The sequence below is a fragment of the Marmota flaviventris genome, chromosome 6, assembly GCF_047511675.1.
Source record: "Marmota flaviventris isolate mMarFla1 chromosome 6, mMarFla1.hap1, whole genome shotgun sequence".
In the NCBI taxonomy this organism is placed as follows: domain Eukaryota; kingdom Metazoa; phylum Chordata; class Mammalia; order Rodentia; family Sciuridae; genus Marmota; species Marmota flaviventris.
In genome coordinates, this window is record NC_092503.1 from 106,874,878 (window position 1) to 106,894,451 (window position 19,574).

Consider the following 19,574-nt stretch of genomic DNA (forward strand, 5'->3'; position numbering starts at 1 on the left):
AGCACCACATAAATAAAAGATATTGTATCCACGTAAAACTAAAACAATACTTAAAAATAAATATTAAAAAAAAAAAAACAGTATCATGATGGGAAGTTTAGGGTACACAAAATTTGGAAGATTATAAGTCTACTGGAGCTATTAGAAAGGACTGATGTGATACATTTAGGTTCCAGGAAACAGAGTCCATAACACTATCATGTCTGATACCAGATTAACATCTTTAGCCAGAAAAAAAAAAAAGAACCCCCCCGCCCCACACCCCCCTCAAAAAAAAAAAAATTTATATATATTTATATATATATATATATATATATATAAACAAACATATATATATATATATATATATATATATATATATATATATATATATATATATATATATATATAACATACCCAAAAGAAAATGCCTACCTCACTTGGTGCTAAAATGGTCTCAGGTGGGAAAATTCCTAGAAAGAGTATGAATGGAATTCTAACTGCTTTGTAGTGATACAAAGTCTGTAAAATAGTCTAAATATCTAAAACAAACCCAAAAGAAGGCTGAGGGGGAGTATGAGGAAGTACTAGAAAGGAATAATCAATCCAAAAGGAAAACAATGAAGGTCTTTCTAATAACTAGCCTAACACCACTTCAGTGAAATCAAGAGACCACGAATTAAAAGTACTTTAAAGTTTCTCATGCCTTAGTTGTCCATTTATTCTTATGTTTGTAGTTATAACTATTTAACATCCTTGAGAATTACATACTTGTTTTAAAACATAAAAGCATGCTTCAACTCTGTGATCTGCTCTCCTTTCAATCTGAAAGGAAAAAAATCCAGGTGGAAAAAAAGCAACAAAGAAAAAAGCAGGCATATCAAATCCCTGGGACCAAATAAACAGAGGGGATGCTACAGACTATGAATATTCCCAAACCTTTAGATACACAGAGGATGCCATAAATCCGAAATTTATTTGGAACCAATTATATCTCAGTTATAGATTCAGCTACTAATGTTGACTACTGATATAGTCTCAAGATAGGTAACATAGTAGCAGGTCCACAGCTGAGCAGCTCAACATCTTACCAGTATTACTATCCTAAACAGTTCCAATAACCAAACTCGTTTTTATTCCGGAGAACAAATACCTATTTTGTATTTTTCTCATTAAAAAACAAAAACAACAACAAAAAAAAACTAGGGGCTGGGGATGTGGCTCAAGCGGTAGCGTGCTTGCCTGGCATGCATGCCGCCTGGGTTCCTTAGATCCTCAGCACCACATACAAACAAAGATGTTGTGGTCTGCCAATAACTAAGGAATAAATATTGAAAAATTCTCATTCTCTCTCTCTCTCTCTCTCTCTCTCTCTCTCTCTCTCTCCTCTCTCTCTCTCTTAAAAAAAATAAATAAAAATAAATTTTAAAAGATTAAAAAAAAAAAAACTAGATGGGGGGGGGGGGGGTCCTGGAGTTGTGGCTCAGCATAGAGTGTTCGCCTATCATGTGTGAGGCCCTGGGTTCAATCCTCAGCACCACATATAAATAAATAAGTAAACTAAAGGAATTGTGTACAACTACAACTAAAAAATAAATATTAAAAAAAAAAAATCTAGACCCTGTCTGGTTTCATTTCCCTGTAGCTAGGTCTCCAAGGCCTATTTCCAGACCCTGTCTCCTCCCTTCTCCCTTCACAATGCCATCCTGAACCTCTACCTGGTGGCTTACTACCAACCAGCATCTCACTCCCACACCCAGCTGACCGGCTCCACCAGTCTACACACTAAATTTTGCTACACATATCCCTGATGTTGACATGCTGACGATAACTATAACTGAACTTCAATCCAGATTTCCCAAATTAGTGTTGGGAACTCATCTAGAAAGACTTACTGCCTGGCTGCTACTATTATTTAGCACCTAAATCCTGTTGGTGTTAAATCTGTATAGTAGATATCAATTCCTACAATCAAGTAAGTCACAGTTCCACCCTTTCTTTTCTGAATATAAATTCTGAAAATGTTCAGATCTTTGACAACTTATTCATCCATTTACCAAGAAAAGAGGTCTACAACTTATTCATCCATTTACCAGGAAAAGAGGTCTGCCCTATACTCAGTGAAATCAAGAATCATTACACCTCTTTCTCTGCCTATCTTTATGCCCTTGACACAATGATACCACTTCTTTATACACATCAGAAAATGAAACATTTTTACCATACTCAAAACACATTTAACAACAGGGAAAGATATTCCATTAAAGAGAAAGGGGTTTTCACAGATTTGGATTAGGTATAAAAATTGGCAGGGAGGGGGAAAAATTTCCTATTACTTTTTTATGCTCTAGATTGTGTAACTGAAGTCAATCCTGAGGCTGAATTAGCAAGTATCCCCTATTGTATGTAAGCTAATGTATCTGTATGGATCAAGTTTTTCTCCAAATAGTACAATGTAAATGTAAAATAAAGAAATTCTATTATAGAAGTGTGTGTGTGTGTGTGTGTGTGTGTGTGTGGTATATATCATCTAAACACACTGCAAGTTTCCATTTAAACTTCACGACTGACATGCTTTATATGTAAGTTTTTAGAATAAATTTAAACTCAAAAGCTCATAACCGTATCTGAAATTAAGAAAAATTCAGTCCTTAAAATATGCTTACTCTTTCAAAAATAAAAATTCAAATTTAGCAACACTGTGCCATTTACTTTCATATTTCACTTCAAAATGCACAAATGTATTTTTGGAACAAATTTTTTTAAAAGTATTGCTTTGTATCTCCCAAAGATGTTCCCTAATTATTTCACGAGAGCCTCATATTTCTTGAAAGACATTTTCGACATTTAACAAACATAAAAAATAAAAACAGGTTAACAGAAAATTCAAATGTCTCTAGTAATAAGTCATTCCACTTAAAAGTTTTTTCTAAATAAGCTTATTTTTAATAATGGAGCTTCTCAGAGTATAACCAATACTGAAAAAAATAGTATCTTTCTACATAATTTCTGTAAGATTACACTACATAAAATTCTATTGATTTCTGCATTAGTATAGACTCATGTCCTCTCACTGGCCCTTGAAAGACAGTATTCTGTTTAAGGTCCCAACAAGAATCAAGAAAATCATTTAAAAATGAAAACATCCAGCAGCACTGGTAACTTCCTAAGCACTTTATAAGTATTCACTCACTCAGGCATTCTAACATCTATGAGAGTCATACTTGAATCCCATTTTTAGATCAAGAAACTGAAGCACAGAGAGGTTAAGTAATTTGCTCAGTCACACAGATAGGTGAGACCTCAGGAAATAAATTCCTATCCAGGGCCCCTACTCTTAACTGTATCACTAAAGTGCAGAAACCATCACTCAGTAGGTATCCACATTAATCTCTCAAAAAAATTTTCAATTTTTCTTTCATTTTTGACAAATTATATAAAACCCCATGTAAATATTTTAGGCTACATCTTAAAAGATCGCTGATGAAAAAACCAAGCAAATGAACCTTAAAGAGGAAACTCCTTCAAATAAACTTGAGGATTTTAATATGGTTACATGACTAATAAATTTAAAGTATACATTCATATGAAAATGTTTCACAAATATTTCTCATTTTAACAACAAATACCCCAAATAAGAGAAGTTCATAATTGAGTAGTCAAGATGACAGTATGCTAACGTGGAACTTTACCAAACTTCACTTATCCAGAATGTAACAACTCACTAAGAAAAGACCTCTGGCCAAATAGATATTATAATGTCCAAGTATTGGTATTCATTCACTTTTCCCACCAGAGGACCTCACACTGTTCAGTAAGGGTCTACTGATTTTCCCCCATGTATAATCACAAATTTGCACATGATTTCCACACAGTCAAAAAAAAAAAGAAAACGGGGAATGAAGGGGGACACTAATTACAGTTACAAGCATAGAAAAGCAAAGTAGGGGGGAAAGCACCTATTTAAATAATTTCAAAATGGAAAGGAGTAATGTTAACAAATACTATCAACTACAATACACCAATAAAAATGTGGAAAAAAATGCAAAGAAGTATGTTATTTAGCATTTGGATCAAGTCCTATATATGATCTAACAGATTCTCAAGGCACACCAGCAACTGAAAAAGTAACAAATTATATAATTAAAATAAATTTAATTATATTCTACATCCTATTTTAGATCGAGTTGTACATTTAATTTTAGTATAATTTTCATCCAAAGCAGTTAGTGATTTTAAAATTTGATGCTTAAAGGAATAAGCCCACAATTACCCTGTAAGCTCAACTAATCAATTAAAAAGGAATTCATTCGAAGGATCCAAATAGCAAATATTTTATTTTACTGTTTCTGAGTTCAAGAGTACTTTGTTTATAAAAGGTAGCTGAGAACAGGTGGTAAGTGAGGGGAACATAAAAATAGAAAATCTAAGAAAACAGAATAGCTAGGCAAGTGCCTATACACACTGTTCAAAGCATCATGCACAAAGCAAAGGGTGGGCAGAGGGTGCCACATCAGCAGTACTCTATTTGTCCTGCTACTAAATCATTTGTTAGTTTCATGAATTATTCATTTCGGTAATGGTTTGTTGATATGAAGCGACACCAACTCTCAACTGGAAGCAGTGATAGAGTCCTCCTGATTTACTCCACTAAACTTGGATTTACTCTCACAGAACGTTCTCTCCCTTATGGTGGCCCAAATTTGATTTTTTAAAATATTCTTTTAAAAAAATGCTTTTAAATTTTAAAGAATTAGGAATTAGTGCCTAGCCTACACTGAACTTTTTAATCAAAAGAATCGTTACACCACTTGACAAAACTTTCCAAACCAAACTGCAATACATTCCCTAATTCCAAATAAAACTTTTAAAACACACAGCAACAACGTATAAGGCTTTGTACTTTTCTCTCCTCTAGCAAGGAAGTCTAACTCCAAACAGGAAACTACTCCTCACCGGGTTCAATACTGAATCCTACCAAACTCCAACCCAGTTGGGGAGGAGATTTAATGTTTAAGTACCAGCATATTTGCCTAGGTAGATCCAGACTAAAATACATATTATAGATTTCCTTTTCTCGAGTCATCTCTTGCTGCAAGTTTCAGCAAGGAAAAAAAAAAAAAAAACTTTGACAAAATGTGTACTTATATGTCCCTAAAAGTCCAATCTATACAAAGCCTCAGAGAAGACAAAGTGCCACTTTGTCAAGTTTTCCGATCACCCTCCCCCATCCGAAGAGGGCGGCGCAGGGCAGTGGGCGCCGAGAGGTGGTCGAGAGTCCCAGCCCTCCTTCCCACACCTTGAGGTGAACAGGAGAAGGGGCGGAGAGGTCAGCGCCCGAGAGCACCGCGAGAAGAACAAGGTGGGAGGCAGGACTAGGAGGGGCGCCAGCGAGGGTGGTGTAGGTTGCTGCAGCGCGGGGGCTGAGCCCCGTCGCGTCCCCACTGAGGCTGACCAGGGAACCGCCTCCCCGGCTCGAGAGGGCCTGGACCGGCGGCGGGAAGCGCCCAACCTTACCCATGCTGGGGACTCCTGCGGGAAGAAGCCCGGCACCCGCTCTCCTCCTCCGCTGGCTCGCGCGAGCGCTCCTGAGACAGGAGGCGGGCCCCGCGCTCGGCTCTGGCCCCTCCTGAGCTCAGGTGGGGCAAGCAGGCGCCTCCATCCGCCCACGACACTATCCGGCCAGTCTCTTCAACGCGGCCCGTGAGGCAGCGACGATGGCAACTCCTCACGCCTGGCCTCCGCCGAAGCCACGGCGGCGGGAGGGCCCTTCCCCCGCGCGCCCAGACTGCGACTCTCCCACCCTTGTCGCTTCCGCAGGAGTTGGGACGCGCTGGTTCGCTCAGGCCGCCAGCTCCAACCCCGAGCGCCCGCCCAGCCTCAGAACCCGCCCCTAGCTGCTCCCTCAGGGCCTGGCGTCCTACAAGGCGACGCCAAAGACTGAGGTAAAGAGCCGGACAGAAGCCGGGAAGGTGCGGGGAGATGGGCCGGGATGAGGGAAATCTCGCGAGAACGTCCTCGTTCTCTTGGCCCCGCCCCCGATGTGCTGGAGTTTTTACCCAGCACCGGAGCTAGGGCTGTTGCCAGTTGCGGGGACGTCACTGCCCTGGGTCGCGCGCCGCCCGCGTCCAGGTGCCACGAGCGGATGAGAGAGCAGTATAAAGAAGCTACGCTTCTTCCTCCCCGCGGAGCTTCAGAACATCTGGGTAGGGCGTTTTGTCTGTTCTGTGGCCTGAAATGGATACAAAAGGTTTTTGCTGATAGGCAAAATAAGCTTGGGTTGCCCCACTTTCCGCGGTGGCGACGCGGTGTTAACTTTCTGCAGAGGAGCAGCTTATGGGAGTCAACGACAAGAACTGAGGACGCGCTTGATTTCGGTGTTGAGGGTTACCCCAGCAGCTGTTGAAACCCCGCAGTTTACCTTGCAAAGTCCCTATAGAACAGAGTAATATGCTCTTCGTCGGGGAAGAAAGAAAAATGAAAAACTAAGCACATAAATCTGTGTCACAGAAATAATTTTATTACATTCTTTTAGTCTCTTGACAGCCGAAAATAACTTTCTATTCTCTTTTGAAAGTATAAATTGTTACGCAACCATGGAAGAAAAATAGGCATCATGATTTGAAATATTGCCAGGCATTTTTTTCTAGAGTCAATATGAAGGAGGGCATGGGATTATTATGTTTAAATGTGGGCTTTCTTAAAGTTATAAACAAGTATAATTAATTCATCCAGGTTTTTTTGTTTTGTTTTTTCCTCCTCTCCTGCTTAAGTAGACACAATTCCTAGGCAAATTGTGGAAGAAACATCTGTTGAACGCCAACTATTGTGCCTACTGCTTTTTCAGTAAATTATGCCATTTAATTCTCGCAGTCTTCCAATACTAAAACCGCCTTGCCTTTGAAATCAGGCAGACCTTGGTTTCTGAAACTTAGCACAGGCATTTATTTTGGGGGGAGCTTTGGATAAATTAACATGGCTGGACTTCAGTTTTTAGGTTTGTTGAAAGAAATCTTTAAAATGCGGACTATGGTGTCAAGCACAGAATAGCGACACTATAAATATCAGTTTCCACTATCTCTTACATGCCTGTTTTTACCATCTTTTAATTTTTTTTTATTGCTTCTAAAATAGTTACCTACGGTAATACTAAACAGGAATTGTCAAACTCAGAAGCAGAGGCCAAAAAGGAGAAAAGAAAAAAAAATTTACAATGTATATCTAAATAAGATGTTGACTGTGTGGTATTGGAATCATGGAACTTGGGCTTTCTTTAATCAACAAATACTTGTTGAGTAATATTTGTTCATTGTATCCTACTAAACAAATAAAAAAAGGATGAAGTACATACAGCCCTCATCCTCAAGGACTGCATTCTAACTAGGACGTGAGACATGAATACATGAAACTAATAAACAGTATGCGGTAGTGAAAGTCAAATGCTTGAGATTTTATAGGAAAATAAATTACTACAGGCAGGGCAAACTATAGGGAGAAGGTGTGAATTGCACTAAAGCTTGAAGGAAGGCAGTAATTCTGTCTGAAGATGTCCTAGAAGTAAAGATGGGAGGTGGCTATGCAAACAGAATATTCCTGAGCTTTTGAAAAATCTGTGCAGCTCAAGCAACCCATAAGAAAGTAGTTCAAGCATGGCTAGGTAGTACATCAGGAGACCAAGGGAGGAGGATCACTTGAGCCCAGGCTATTTTTCCAGCATGGGCAAAATAGCAAGACCCTGTCTTTTTAAAGAAAGTAAATAGTTTTAAGATTTTGAAAAATGAGGCTGGTGAGAGGCAGAAGAGAATTCATTGAAGGAGACAGAAAAGAAAAATCCATTGGAAGAGATCTAAATATCTAGGTCTCGATTGAACCCTAGATATTTTAAGAAGAAAGGACAATAAATAGAACTGAAGAAAGGTTAAGGAAAACAAATGGGGGGTATTGTTTTGCCAATAAGGTCACATTAAAAAGTCTTATTTCAGAATATGTGTATATATAATAGGATATAATATATAAAATCAGATATTTAGAATATATGTAACAAAATTCATATTAACCTTCATCAAGTAGATAAGGTGACCACATTTTCTTAACCAGAGATCAGGTTCCATGATTTGACAATGTGACAAAGCATTTACAATCAGTTCTGTCCTAGAAATCCCAGGATCTGTAATATCCCCATAATAAGCAGTGTAGTTTAGAGTTTAAAAATTAAAATAAGCAAATTCAAAAGGCATTATCCCATTGAGGTAATGTTCCAATGTTGGATACAAAAATTGGAAGGATGAGGGAATAGGACCTATAGGAAGAGTTGAGTAAGTTGGAAAAAAAATAAATAACCATGATCCTAAAGTTAGTGCTATCTTCCAAACCAGAAAAAATTATATCCAGGAATTTATTTTTAAACTTACAAAATGGTGCATTTTCTAAACCTTTGAGTGCTATGCAAATGTTGGTTATTAATTGTTCATAGAGCTCCTTTAATTAATTATCCTAATTACAATGCCTATACTGTGAGGTCATTAAAGCTAAAAATCTACAATGCCCACCAGCCTATAATCCCAGCTAGTTGGGAAGCTGAAGTAAGAGGATTCCAAGTTCAAAGCCAAAAATTTCAGAAATTTAGTGAGATCTCATCTCAAAACAAAAGTTGAAAATTTTCCTGCTCAAACCGATGACCCATCAGCTTGTGATAAAATATTATTTCACTAGAAATTTGGGGGATATGCTCATATAAGACAACTCTATAAGCACTTTTCATTATTGCATTTTCAGAGCTGGGGATATAGCTCAGTTGGTTGAGTGCTTATCTTGCATGCACAAGGCCCTGGGTTCACCATAAAAGAAAAAAAAAGAAAAAGAAATCATTATTGCATTGTAAAAAAAGTGTAACTAATTTTTTTTTATTATTGTAGAAAAAGTGTAACTAAAAATGTGATGACCCCATCAAAATGAATCACCACTTTGCCTACTATAAGGACCTTTTTAATAATCATATGCCAGTATCAAAGAACTGGGCTATCATAATAGGGAAATCTTAGGAACTTCATAGGTCCTCAACAGGAGTCTCTTTTAAAAATACTTTTAAAAGTATACTCTCCCAAAATGTTACAACTGGCCCCTTATGAAGAGTCAGATACTTTAGGTAATCTCAAATGACAAATGCATTTGCATTTTTCAAATATCAGCCAAATTTTGCACATAATATTATATAAAGAATTTCTAGTAATGAACACATTAATTCAAGTCAACACTTACTGAACATTCGTTTTAAATGAGTAGCTGCTACTTGGAAAATATGATCCCTGCCATTAAAAGAGGAAGTATTGGGGATCCTGTTGGGGGAACATTGGGGTTGACTGACAAAGTTGAGAAAGGGTAATCAGCCAACCAGGACAAAGACATGTGGACAGCCAAAAGCCTAGAGAGCCAAGCTCCAGCCGATCAAAGTCGAACAAGGGAGGCCCTGTGTGCCAAGGGAATGATCTGCACTGTTATCCTAGACAGTTAATGAAGGATGTTAAGTAGGTAATTGATTTTTCTTTTAGCTACATCTACAATCACAGGGGGAAAAAGTGCTAATGTCTCAAAAAAAAAAAAAAATAGGTACAAAAATTTGGTTCAATAAGCATTGATTAAGTATCTACTACACTTAATCAACTAGTAAAAAAAATTTTATGGGGCTGGGTATGTGGCTCAAGCGGTAGCGCGCGCTCGCCTGGCATGCGTACGGCCCGGGTTCAATTCTCAGCACCACATACAAAGAAAGATGTTGTGTCCGCCGAAAACTAAAAAACAAATAAAATATTTTTTAAAAAATTTACTAGTATAAAATAACATTTAAACCAATGTAATGTATAGGGCATGACAGATCTGAGGAACTCTGAGAGATGTAATGCAATACACACTCTCCCTTTAAAGAATGTGATTTCTGGCTAAAAAGGCTAAGAAATGCTAACTGTTATTAAATAACTTTCTGTTATTTAAATAAAATTCACTGTATTAGCTAGGTATGGTGGTGCACTTCTATAATCTCAGCAGTTTGGGAGACTGAGGCAGAAGGATCTCAAGTTCAAGTCCGGTCTCAGAAATTATAAATAAATAAAAAGGACTGGGGATGTGACTCAGTGGGTAAGCACCCCTGGGTTTAATCCCCTGTACCAAAAAAAAAAAAAAAAATTCACCCTATTGGAGAGAAACTGCATAGAGAGTGACATATCTCAGACAAATAAACTGGACACATTCTTATCTTAGTAAGGCATTTGCAATATTCCTGTTTGAATCTCTGCAAATTTTAAACAGTAAATACAAGTGACTGTTGTCCAACAATCAGGTGATTTTTATACACATTACAAGTTACACTACTACAGGGTAGCTTTTTAAAAAGCTGGAATACTAGTAATCTGTATTTCATTTATTCAGGATCTTTTATAAATTACAAAGGACAAATTCTCTTTTTTTAAGTAGAAACTCATGGGAACTCTCAATAGAGGATTTCATCTATAATCATTATCTCTTAGACACCATCTAAGCATTTATGTGTATCAGGCCTCATGTGACTCTAAAAGGCATCGTCCAATTATTACATTGCTATGGTTCTGCCCACCTAGCCATAGACTGTTTCCAAAACAAGAAATGAGAACTTTATTTCAGGTCTCTACTTAACTCCCTTAACTAACAGATGATAATGAGATTTATTTCCTGTCTAATGTTGGAACTTTTAAACTCACTATTCAGAATTTTTTCTTTTGTAATGCTGGAGATTGAATGGCATAATTTTGATGCCCAGAATTAAATGCCTGCCAAAGCTTAAAAAAAAAAAAAAAAGCTCATAAACCAAGATACTGCTTTCTGCTTATTTCTGAGAATTCACATTCCATTCTGCCAGTTTCCAGGCCACATCTCACCACTCCCACGACTAAACCACATTCTATATGTGGCTCATAAGCAATTTTCCTCAACCTCCTGTCGGCCCACACTTCCTTAGTCAGCATCTGTCTTTTCTCAGATCTATTAATTGAAGGGCTACTTCAACTAATGTGTGTACAGCACAGTACACTATTAACTTCCTTGTCCCCAAGGTTTATACCTTTCCTTTATAATCAGGGAAAATGAGTCATTCTAAATACCCCCCCCTGCATACGTTGCTACCTTCTTTATAGAATTGCTTCTTTGACAAGGACCTTGTTCCCTTTGCCCCATTAAAATTGTGTCTCTGATTTGGACTCCTAATTTATACTTGAACACTCTTTTTCCCTCTTTAATTTCCTAGGCTACCTCCTCATTCTTCTTTTTTCACTTCCTCCCTCCCTGCCCTTTTCCTCTATATTATACCATATCTCTCCTAACTCTTCAGCATTGTCCTTAATTGTCGATCCAGTTTGCCTGGTTTAGTAAACCTTATGTGGGTAGCCTCTTTGATCTTCTAAACCTCTCTCACCACCAAATACATTTTCACAGAATAATCTTGATTCATTACAAGGTAATAAAGCTTTCTACACATTAACAGCATGCAATCTCAATGTGTTCCTTAAATATCCAGAAGTAAAGTAGGTAGGACTATTTCTAGTTTGAAAATACTCTCAACAACATTAATAACAACTAACACCATCTGACAATTTAAGTCTCAGACACTGACCTGAACACATATACCTCGTCAGACATGACTGCCATTACAATGCAATGCATAGTGGTACTGTCACCCCCCTTTCAAAGAGTAGGAAACTTGATTTGCATGAGATCACATAAGTACGAAATGGCAGAGCCTATGCTTGCATTCAGGGCAAATTCCATAGCTGAGACTCTAACCTATCTTAGGTCACTTGCCCCTTGAACTGGGAGTTCTTCCTTTGCCTAAAAAGAAGGAGAAGGAGAAGGGAAAAACTGAAGGAATCCTCCTCCAGTTGTTTTTTGTACAGATCAACCATGAAATGGCCTGACATAATTATTTTCCCTCCTCCTTTCATTGAAGACCTCTGTGCCAGGTGCTTGGGCAGATGGGTAGAGAGAGGAATAAGGAGATGCTTTTCTTATGATCAAAGAGCTCGTGATTTTAAAAGGAGAAGTCAAATTTCATGATAACACAGCATAAATCATGTATGATTTTTCTCTCATGCCCCTTGGACATGACTCCTCTCTTGAATCTATTCCCTCCCTCCTTATAAAACTTGTTATCTCTACCTCTCCTAGGATATTTGGTACGTTTTCTACTGTGAAATAGCTATTTTCATGCAACTTTTGTTTCCTTTTATATGAATAAAATTCTCAAAGACTGAAGACTGTCCCACACATTTTTATATTCATGCCAGCTATTGGCACACAGAAAGTTCTCAGTAATTATGCACTAAGGGGCTATGGATGTAGCTCAATGGTAGAGCATTTGAGCATGCACAAGCCCTAGGATCAATCCCCAATGTCATCAGGACCCAAAAATTACATGCTAAATTCCACAGTAGGAAGAATGCCTAATTAGTTCTCTGTGTCTACAAGATTTCAAATAAAGGAATTTTACTTAAGTGATTCTAAGACATTCTTCTTATATTGAATAATATTCCATTTGGTAGCAACCTCTTTCTGGAGATAATTGGCCAATATGTGATTACTTACGACACATGCTTAATTGAGTATTCCAGTATCTTTTTAGTTAAGAGTCGTTGATAAACAATTAAGTGATAATTCCAAGTTAATTTTTACATATTTGAATTCTATTCAAAGAACCATCTCAAAAAAGTTCAAGAAATGTATTCAGTACTGTTACACTCTAGTTGTTACAAGCTCATAAGTTTTTCTAAGGATTATGGTTGAGAAGGGGTAGAGAAATAAATACCAATAGTATGAGAGAAATGCTAGACAGTCTTATCTACGCAATTGACTTCACCCTGACAGGTGAAGTCAGGCTTTTTTACTTGTATTCACAAGTATAAAGCCTGGCCTCTCTGCACATAGGCACATATTTGTGTTTATTCTTATATATATCATATATATGAGTTCTCCTTCCACTCTGGAATCACTCTCTTATTCTTCAAACCTTACCTCTTACCCCTAAAGAGTATGGAATGAATGAAGAAATCAGGCTATTACAACATTATAAGGTTGTGCTAGAAACACCTTAAGGAGTCATGACCTGTTTGTTAGAAATTAATCACTACCTACCTGTGTGCAGTAGGTAGTGACTAATTTCTAAATCTAAAACCAGGTACAAAAGGAAAACCCGCGACTCAGAGATAATGCTGGATGTTTCAGAACCCAATTAAAACACTTACAAAATGGGAAGCTATTATGAACATTACACTTTAGAATTCTGTTAAAAGACCTTCAGTTTTCCAACGTCCAGGAAAATCATAATATTTCAAGAGAAAAAACCTTAGACAATTACCACCTCTAATAAAAACTCACCTACTGATCTCTCTCCCCCAAATGAAATTGTTAGTTAATAGGTCTATGTGGATATTTCTGAAACCAAAATGAAAGGGAAAGGAACTTTGTGGCAGACACTTTGAAGATATAGGAATTGAAAGCACAGGGGACAGTTTCATTTTGGGGAGGGGAAGAACCTTGAGAAAGAGGAACTCTAATTTAAACAAATTTAGTGATAGAGATAAATTCAAGTCAATTAAAGGCCTAAGAGAAAATCACATTTATTTATTCATTAATGCATTAATGGAGGGGTTGTTTTTTTCAAATGAAGTACTAAATTAAAATCAATTTTGTCCAGTATAAGCAAAAGCCTGGCCTACTCTTCCACACACATAATATTTACAGTCCACAATTTTCCTTTCCCATGCTAGGGATCAAACCCAGGGGTTCAAGTATGGTAGGCAGGTTCTTTACCACTGAGCTCCAGCTTCAACACTAAAGACCATAATTTTATTCTTTTCTTCTGATAATGTAAAAATTGTTTGTTGAACAAAATTCAAACAGTACAGGCAAAATAAGATAAAAATCCCAAAGAATCTCACATCTCAGAATGACCACTATTAACAGTTTGGATTATATTTACTAGAATTTTTATTCATGTTCTAACATGTAAATAGTTTGTAATTATACTATACATATTGCTCTGCAACTTAGGTTTTTCTCCCTAGTCATACATATACATACATTCCTTTCTAGTACATTCTATGTCTATAGAATATACACGTATTCCCAGTCCAATCTAGGTCTGTTTCCAGTCATTTCTTGAAATGGTGCATTTTGTTGTTTTACTGAACCATGAATGATTAATATAAATAAATATTTAAAATATTTCCAGGTTATTTTATTTATTTATTTATTTTGGCATCATAAACACTGCCTTGGTGAACATCTTTATATTTATACATGTATTTTTTGCACACTTGTGATTATGAGATTTTTAATAAAAATGAAATCGCTAAACCTAAAGGCATACATTCACATTTTAATTAGGTTTTGCCTTCTAAAAAGACTGCACCAATTACTCATCTTCAACAGACTACATTGTCCCCAAAACTGGATATTAACAGTCTTTTGAATTTCATCCATAGAGTAGGAAAGAAATCATACTCCATTGTTTCAATGTATATTGAGGGAGATTGAGAATCTTTACATACATACACTGGCTATTTTAATTTTATTTTTTGCTTAACAATTGCTGGGCCTGCCAGCCCTTATCCTTGGCGAATTTTTGTATTTTGTTTTCATTTTCTCATTGATTTCTAAGAATGCTTTTATTCTAGGGATGGTAGCAATTTTTTCCAAATGTCCATTTACCCTTAGATCCATTCCTCTTTCTCCTGGGTATGTATAGCGTAGAGAGAGGGACCTATTGTTGACCCCTGCAGACTGCTTTCCTTGTACCACGACCCCTGGCTGATTTTTTATGAGTAAAATTTTGATATATCTGTATTTTGCTTGAGGGTGAATTAAGTAAGATTGTAATTCAAGTTCACTTTCCTCTCAATTACTAGGTATTTATAATATTTGAAAAAAATAATCTGCCTTTATGCTGTTATTTGAAATGCCACCTTTATCATGTACATCTACATGAATTGATTAGTTTCTGGACTCTGATGTACCTATTCCTATTTGTATTTCACAATTTTGTAACATTTTAAAATACAATTCTGTTTAACATCCCTTCCTTGCAATTGCTCATCTTCAGAGTACAAACTATTTTAAATGTTTAGAATTACAAAAGAGACTTGCACTTGCAAGAAAGAACAAGCCAAAATCAAAAACAATCTCCAGGCCAAGTAACAGAGATAGTAAATTGTCCTGTATAACTCCGTGCAGATGTTTACCTTTTGACTGCCAGCTGAGCCAGGATCTGGCATTTGTAAACATTCAGTAAATAAGTGATTCCCAAGCCTGGCTGACTATTGAAAGTACACCAAACTCATATTTTGGCCAAATTCCAACTGATTGTATATTAAAACCAATATTCATCAGCACTCATAATCACAGCTGAATATTACTGTCGTAGATGGAAACTCTTGTATATAAGAATTAATGTAAATTTGTCATTAAAATTATTATTCCAATTTTCTTATTTAAAATTTTAGAAGTCAGTATTTTTAGTTCAGCATTATAGAGTAGGAACAGTTTCTCAGCTCTCTTCCTGCTCCATTGCTCCAGAGATCATTGGTATGCATACTTTACAATGCTAAATATATGCCCATTTTAACAGTAGTCAGTAATATTTTTTTTTCTTTTTTCTTTTTTTATTATTAGTTGTTCAAAACATTACAAAGCTCTTGACATATCATATTTCATACATTTGATTCAAGCGGATTAGGAACTCCCATTTTTACCCCGTATACAGATTGCAGAATCACATCCTTTACACCTCCACTTTTTTACATACTGCCATACTAGTGTATGTTGTATTCTGCTGCCTTTCCTATCCTCTACTATCCCCCCTCCCCTCCCCTCCCCTTCCCTCCCATCTTCTCTCTCTACCCCATCTACTGTAATTCATTTCTCTCTCTTGTTTTTTTTTCCCCTTTCCCCTCACTTCCTCTTATATGTAATTTTGTATAACAATGAGGGTCTCCTTCCTTTACCATGCAATTTCCCTTCTCTCTCCCTTTCCCTCCCCCCCTCTCCTTCCTGTTTAATGGTGATCTTCTTCTCATACTCTTCCTCCCTGCTCTGTTCTTAGTTGCCCTCCTTATATCAAAGAAGACATTTGGCATTTGTTTTTTAAGGATTGGCTAGCTTCACTTAGCATAATCTGCTCTAATGCCATCCATTTCCCTGTAAATGCCATGATTTTGTCATTTTTTAATGCTGAGTAATACTCCATTGTGTATAAATGCCACATTTTTTTTATCCATTCATCTTATTGAAGGGCATCTAGGTTTGTTCCACAGTCTAGCTATTGTGAATTGTGCTGCTATGAACATCGATGTAGCAGTATCCCTATAGTACGCTCTTTTAAGGTCTTCAGGGAATAGTCCGAGAAAGGGAATAGCTAGGTCAAATGGTGGTTCCATTCCCAGCTTTCCCAGGAATCTCCATACTGCTTTCCAAATTGGCCGTACCAATTTGCAGTCCCACCAGCAATGTACAAGTGTACCCTTTTCCCCACATCCTCACCAGCACTTGTTGTTGTTTGACTTCAGAATGGCTGCCAGTCTTACTGGAGTGAGATGGTATCTTAGGGTGGTTTTGATTTGCATTTCTCTGCTAGTCAGTAATATTGCCATCAAGTACCAAGTGTATAACTATCCCTCTTTCTCCAGAGATAACTGACCAGGGAAATGTCTCATAGATTCAAAAGTATATAGAATTGTCTTTCTGGAATACTTTTTAAAATTTGGGGTTTTATTTGTTTGTTTTGTTTTGTTTTTTTTTTAAGGAGGAAATATGTTTGTCCCTTCTCACCTTTTCCTCTTTTTTTCCCCACTTATCCTAAGATTTTATAAAATCTTTTAATAAATATAATTTAACATGGATATTTTTTCTGATTTCAAATCTTGTCTTCACATGAAATACTGAAATGGTAGAATTGATATCCTGCCTTTCCTTTGTCATCACATAACACAAAGAATTCCAAAACAATATCTTTACCTTGATATATTCATTATTACATTGTAAAGAAACAACTAAAAATTCAATGTAGTTCATAAACATTATTTTCCTTAGTGAAGTCAACATTGCCAGCACTTTCATAAAAATTCAAATAAACAAAAAACACAATCTTTACATTTCTTCCTTATATAGCTATTTAAAACTTCATGAGGCTGGGGCTGTAGCTCAGTGGTGGAGCACTTGCCTAGCAAGTGCAAGGCCCTGGGTTTGATTCCCAGCATTGCCAAAAATAAAATAAATAAACACTGTGCACTTTTATTGGCACAGAAGGGATACAAAATTCTTCCCAGAGTCTTCCTCTACATTTATTTTCATCTGGATACAATTCACTGAATTTCCACCTTCTGCAGGCCATCCACATTCCTTGGCTCACTGCCTCTTTTTCTGTTCTCAAAACCAACAAATTTGCATCTCTTTGATTGTGCTCAGTAGTCCTATCTTCCTCTGACTCCATTAGGCTGCCTTCTTCCTTCCTCTTTTAAAGACCTTTATAATTATACTGGCTCACCTGAATAATCTAGGACACTTCCCCTATTTTAAAATCAGTAAATTAGCAACATTAATTCCATCCTAATTCCCTTTGGCTGTGTAATGTAACATATTCACAGGTTTCAGAAATTAGGATATTTGGGGCGAGGGTATTATTCAGCCTAAAACAGCATATGTATTTATATACTTCTTATAAGTCAAGATTCAGTTATAGAAAACACAATCTATTCTAGATTAAGCAGAAAGTAATATATTTTAATGTTTTCAGAACTACTGAGTGAATAACTAAGTAGACTTAGCTAACTTTCAGAGAATACAGTGCAGAACTAAGCAACTAGAGAGTTGACACTGCTACCATAATCAGGTGTCCATGGAATCTGGACTCTTTGGGTAGAACTGTTGTCTGGAAAAACCATATCACTTCTACCACTATCAAAAAGCTGTTTCTGACAAATCAGAGATAGAGTACAATCCTGCTAAACTATGTAGCCTCTGCTGTGGTTCATACTAGCAAAACGGATGACTGATGCCCCTTTCTCTCTTTATTTAGCCCAGTTTCAATATCAAGTGTCATAAAAGTGCATCTGAGTTAATCATATCAGGAACTCTGGTTATGATTTCTTATTTTTACTTTTCAATGAACAAGGAGATTGAAATGGGTATTAAGCAAATAAATCAAGATTTGTTTAAAAATATACATTGTAAATATACATAGTATACATGGTATGTTTCTGGAGAAACTTTTATAGTAGATGCATCTGGGGAGGGATATTGAGAGGTTAGAGGGTAGGATGGGGGATACCTTATTTTCACTATGTATCTTTTGTAATTATTGAAATTGGTAACTTGCGTAACTGAAGAATTTTTTTATTGTATAGGGCAAAAAAGTATATAGGTGCATGCTTATAATCCAAGTTACTTAAGAAGTTGAGGTAGGAAGATTGCAAGTTTGAGACCAGCCTGCACACTTAGTGAGACCCTGCCTCAAAATAAAAACTGAAAAGAGTAGGGAATGTAGTTCAAGAATAGAACACCCCCAGATTTAATCCCCAGCATGGGGGGGTGGGTAATACTCATTGAAATAAATGTGCTTCCTATTTGGTCTGTTTGAGGAAGATCATGATTAGGGAAGTAGTAATTGATTACTATCAGAATTTGGTTTTATTATTACTGTTGTCATCATTTATGTATTAAAAATAATCTTTACTATGATTTATTTTCTTCACCTTGCATTTTGTTCTGTTTGTCATTGTCCTCATATTTTGATATGACTTGTTAAGTAATGTATACACAAATGTCTGACTTCTATAAATATATCCTCATCTCCAATTATCCCTCACTTGGATAAGGTTAATCCCATGGACTGAATTCTCATAGCGGGGAACCACAATTCTATTGCTGACACTTGCAGAGTTGCAGGCATGATGCCAAAAAGGACCAGTTCTGTAGGATAGTCTTTCAAAATCAAACCTATTGAACTATGGATAATAGTAAATTAAATATAGTGCTGAGTCAGAGAGTCTAGGAAAAGGATTTATTTAAAGAAATGGGGACAGAAATGGGGAATTCAGAGGAAGTCCTTTTTGACTGGGGAAGATAATAAGTTGATTTATGCAGTTTGGGTTGATACTTGGAGAAGGTCTTTTAAAGAGCAAAGCCTGAGCCTTCAGCTGAAATGAGGAACTGAAATTTAAAGAGGCAGGGCAAGGGTAAAGCTGCTGGGCACATTTAATAATCATCAAATATATATAAAACCTTTATTATTTGGATTTCACTAAATCTGCTTCATCACAGACCAAAGTGCACACTGATATTTCCCTCTTGGTAGTAAAAAGTGAAACCTCTCAGTAGGAAATGAGTAGAAATGGTAATCTGAGGCTTCCTCACTGAGAAATGTTTGAAATACAGCTCTATTGCAACTGGGTTGTTGAGCCCTGGGCCTATGTCACTGAATTGCTCTCTGGACTCCCTTAGGCTAAATGAATAAGTAGAAAACAGTTTATACAGCCCTAGGTGACCACAGCACAGCATCTTGGCAAACATCTGATGCTTTC

General features: G+C 36.7%; 1 protein-coding gene across 2 annotated transcripts in view; it reads right to left on the bottom strand.

Annotated features, from left to right (window-relative positions):
* Nucleotides 1-5,925, bottom strand: part of Cd2ap (CD2 associated protein) — a 129,510-nt gene extending 123,585 nt beyond the window's left edge. Inside the window, exon 1 of one of the 2 annotated variants that reach the window (XM_071613330.1) lies at nucleotides 5,497-5,925. In XM_071613330.1, the coding sequence (XP_071469431.1) occupies nucleotides 5,497-5,500 (4 nt within the window). In that variant the 5' untranslated portion in view covers nucleotides 5,501-5,925. The remainder of the gene's footprint in view (nucleotides 1-5,496) is intronic. The other variant, XM_027938246.2, reaches the window with a different exon arrangement.
* Between the last annotated feature and the right edge of the window lie 13,649 nt (nucleotides 5,926-19,574).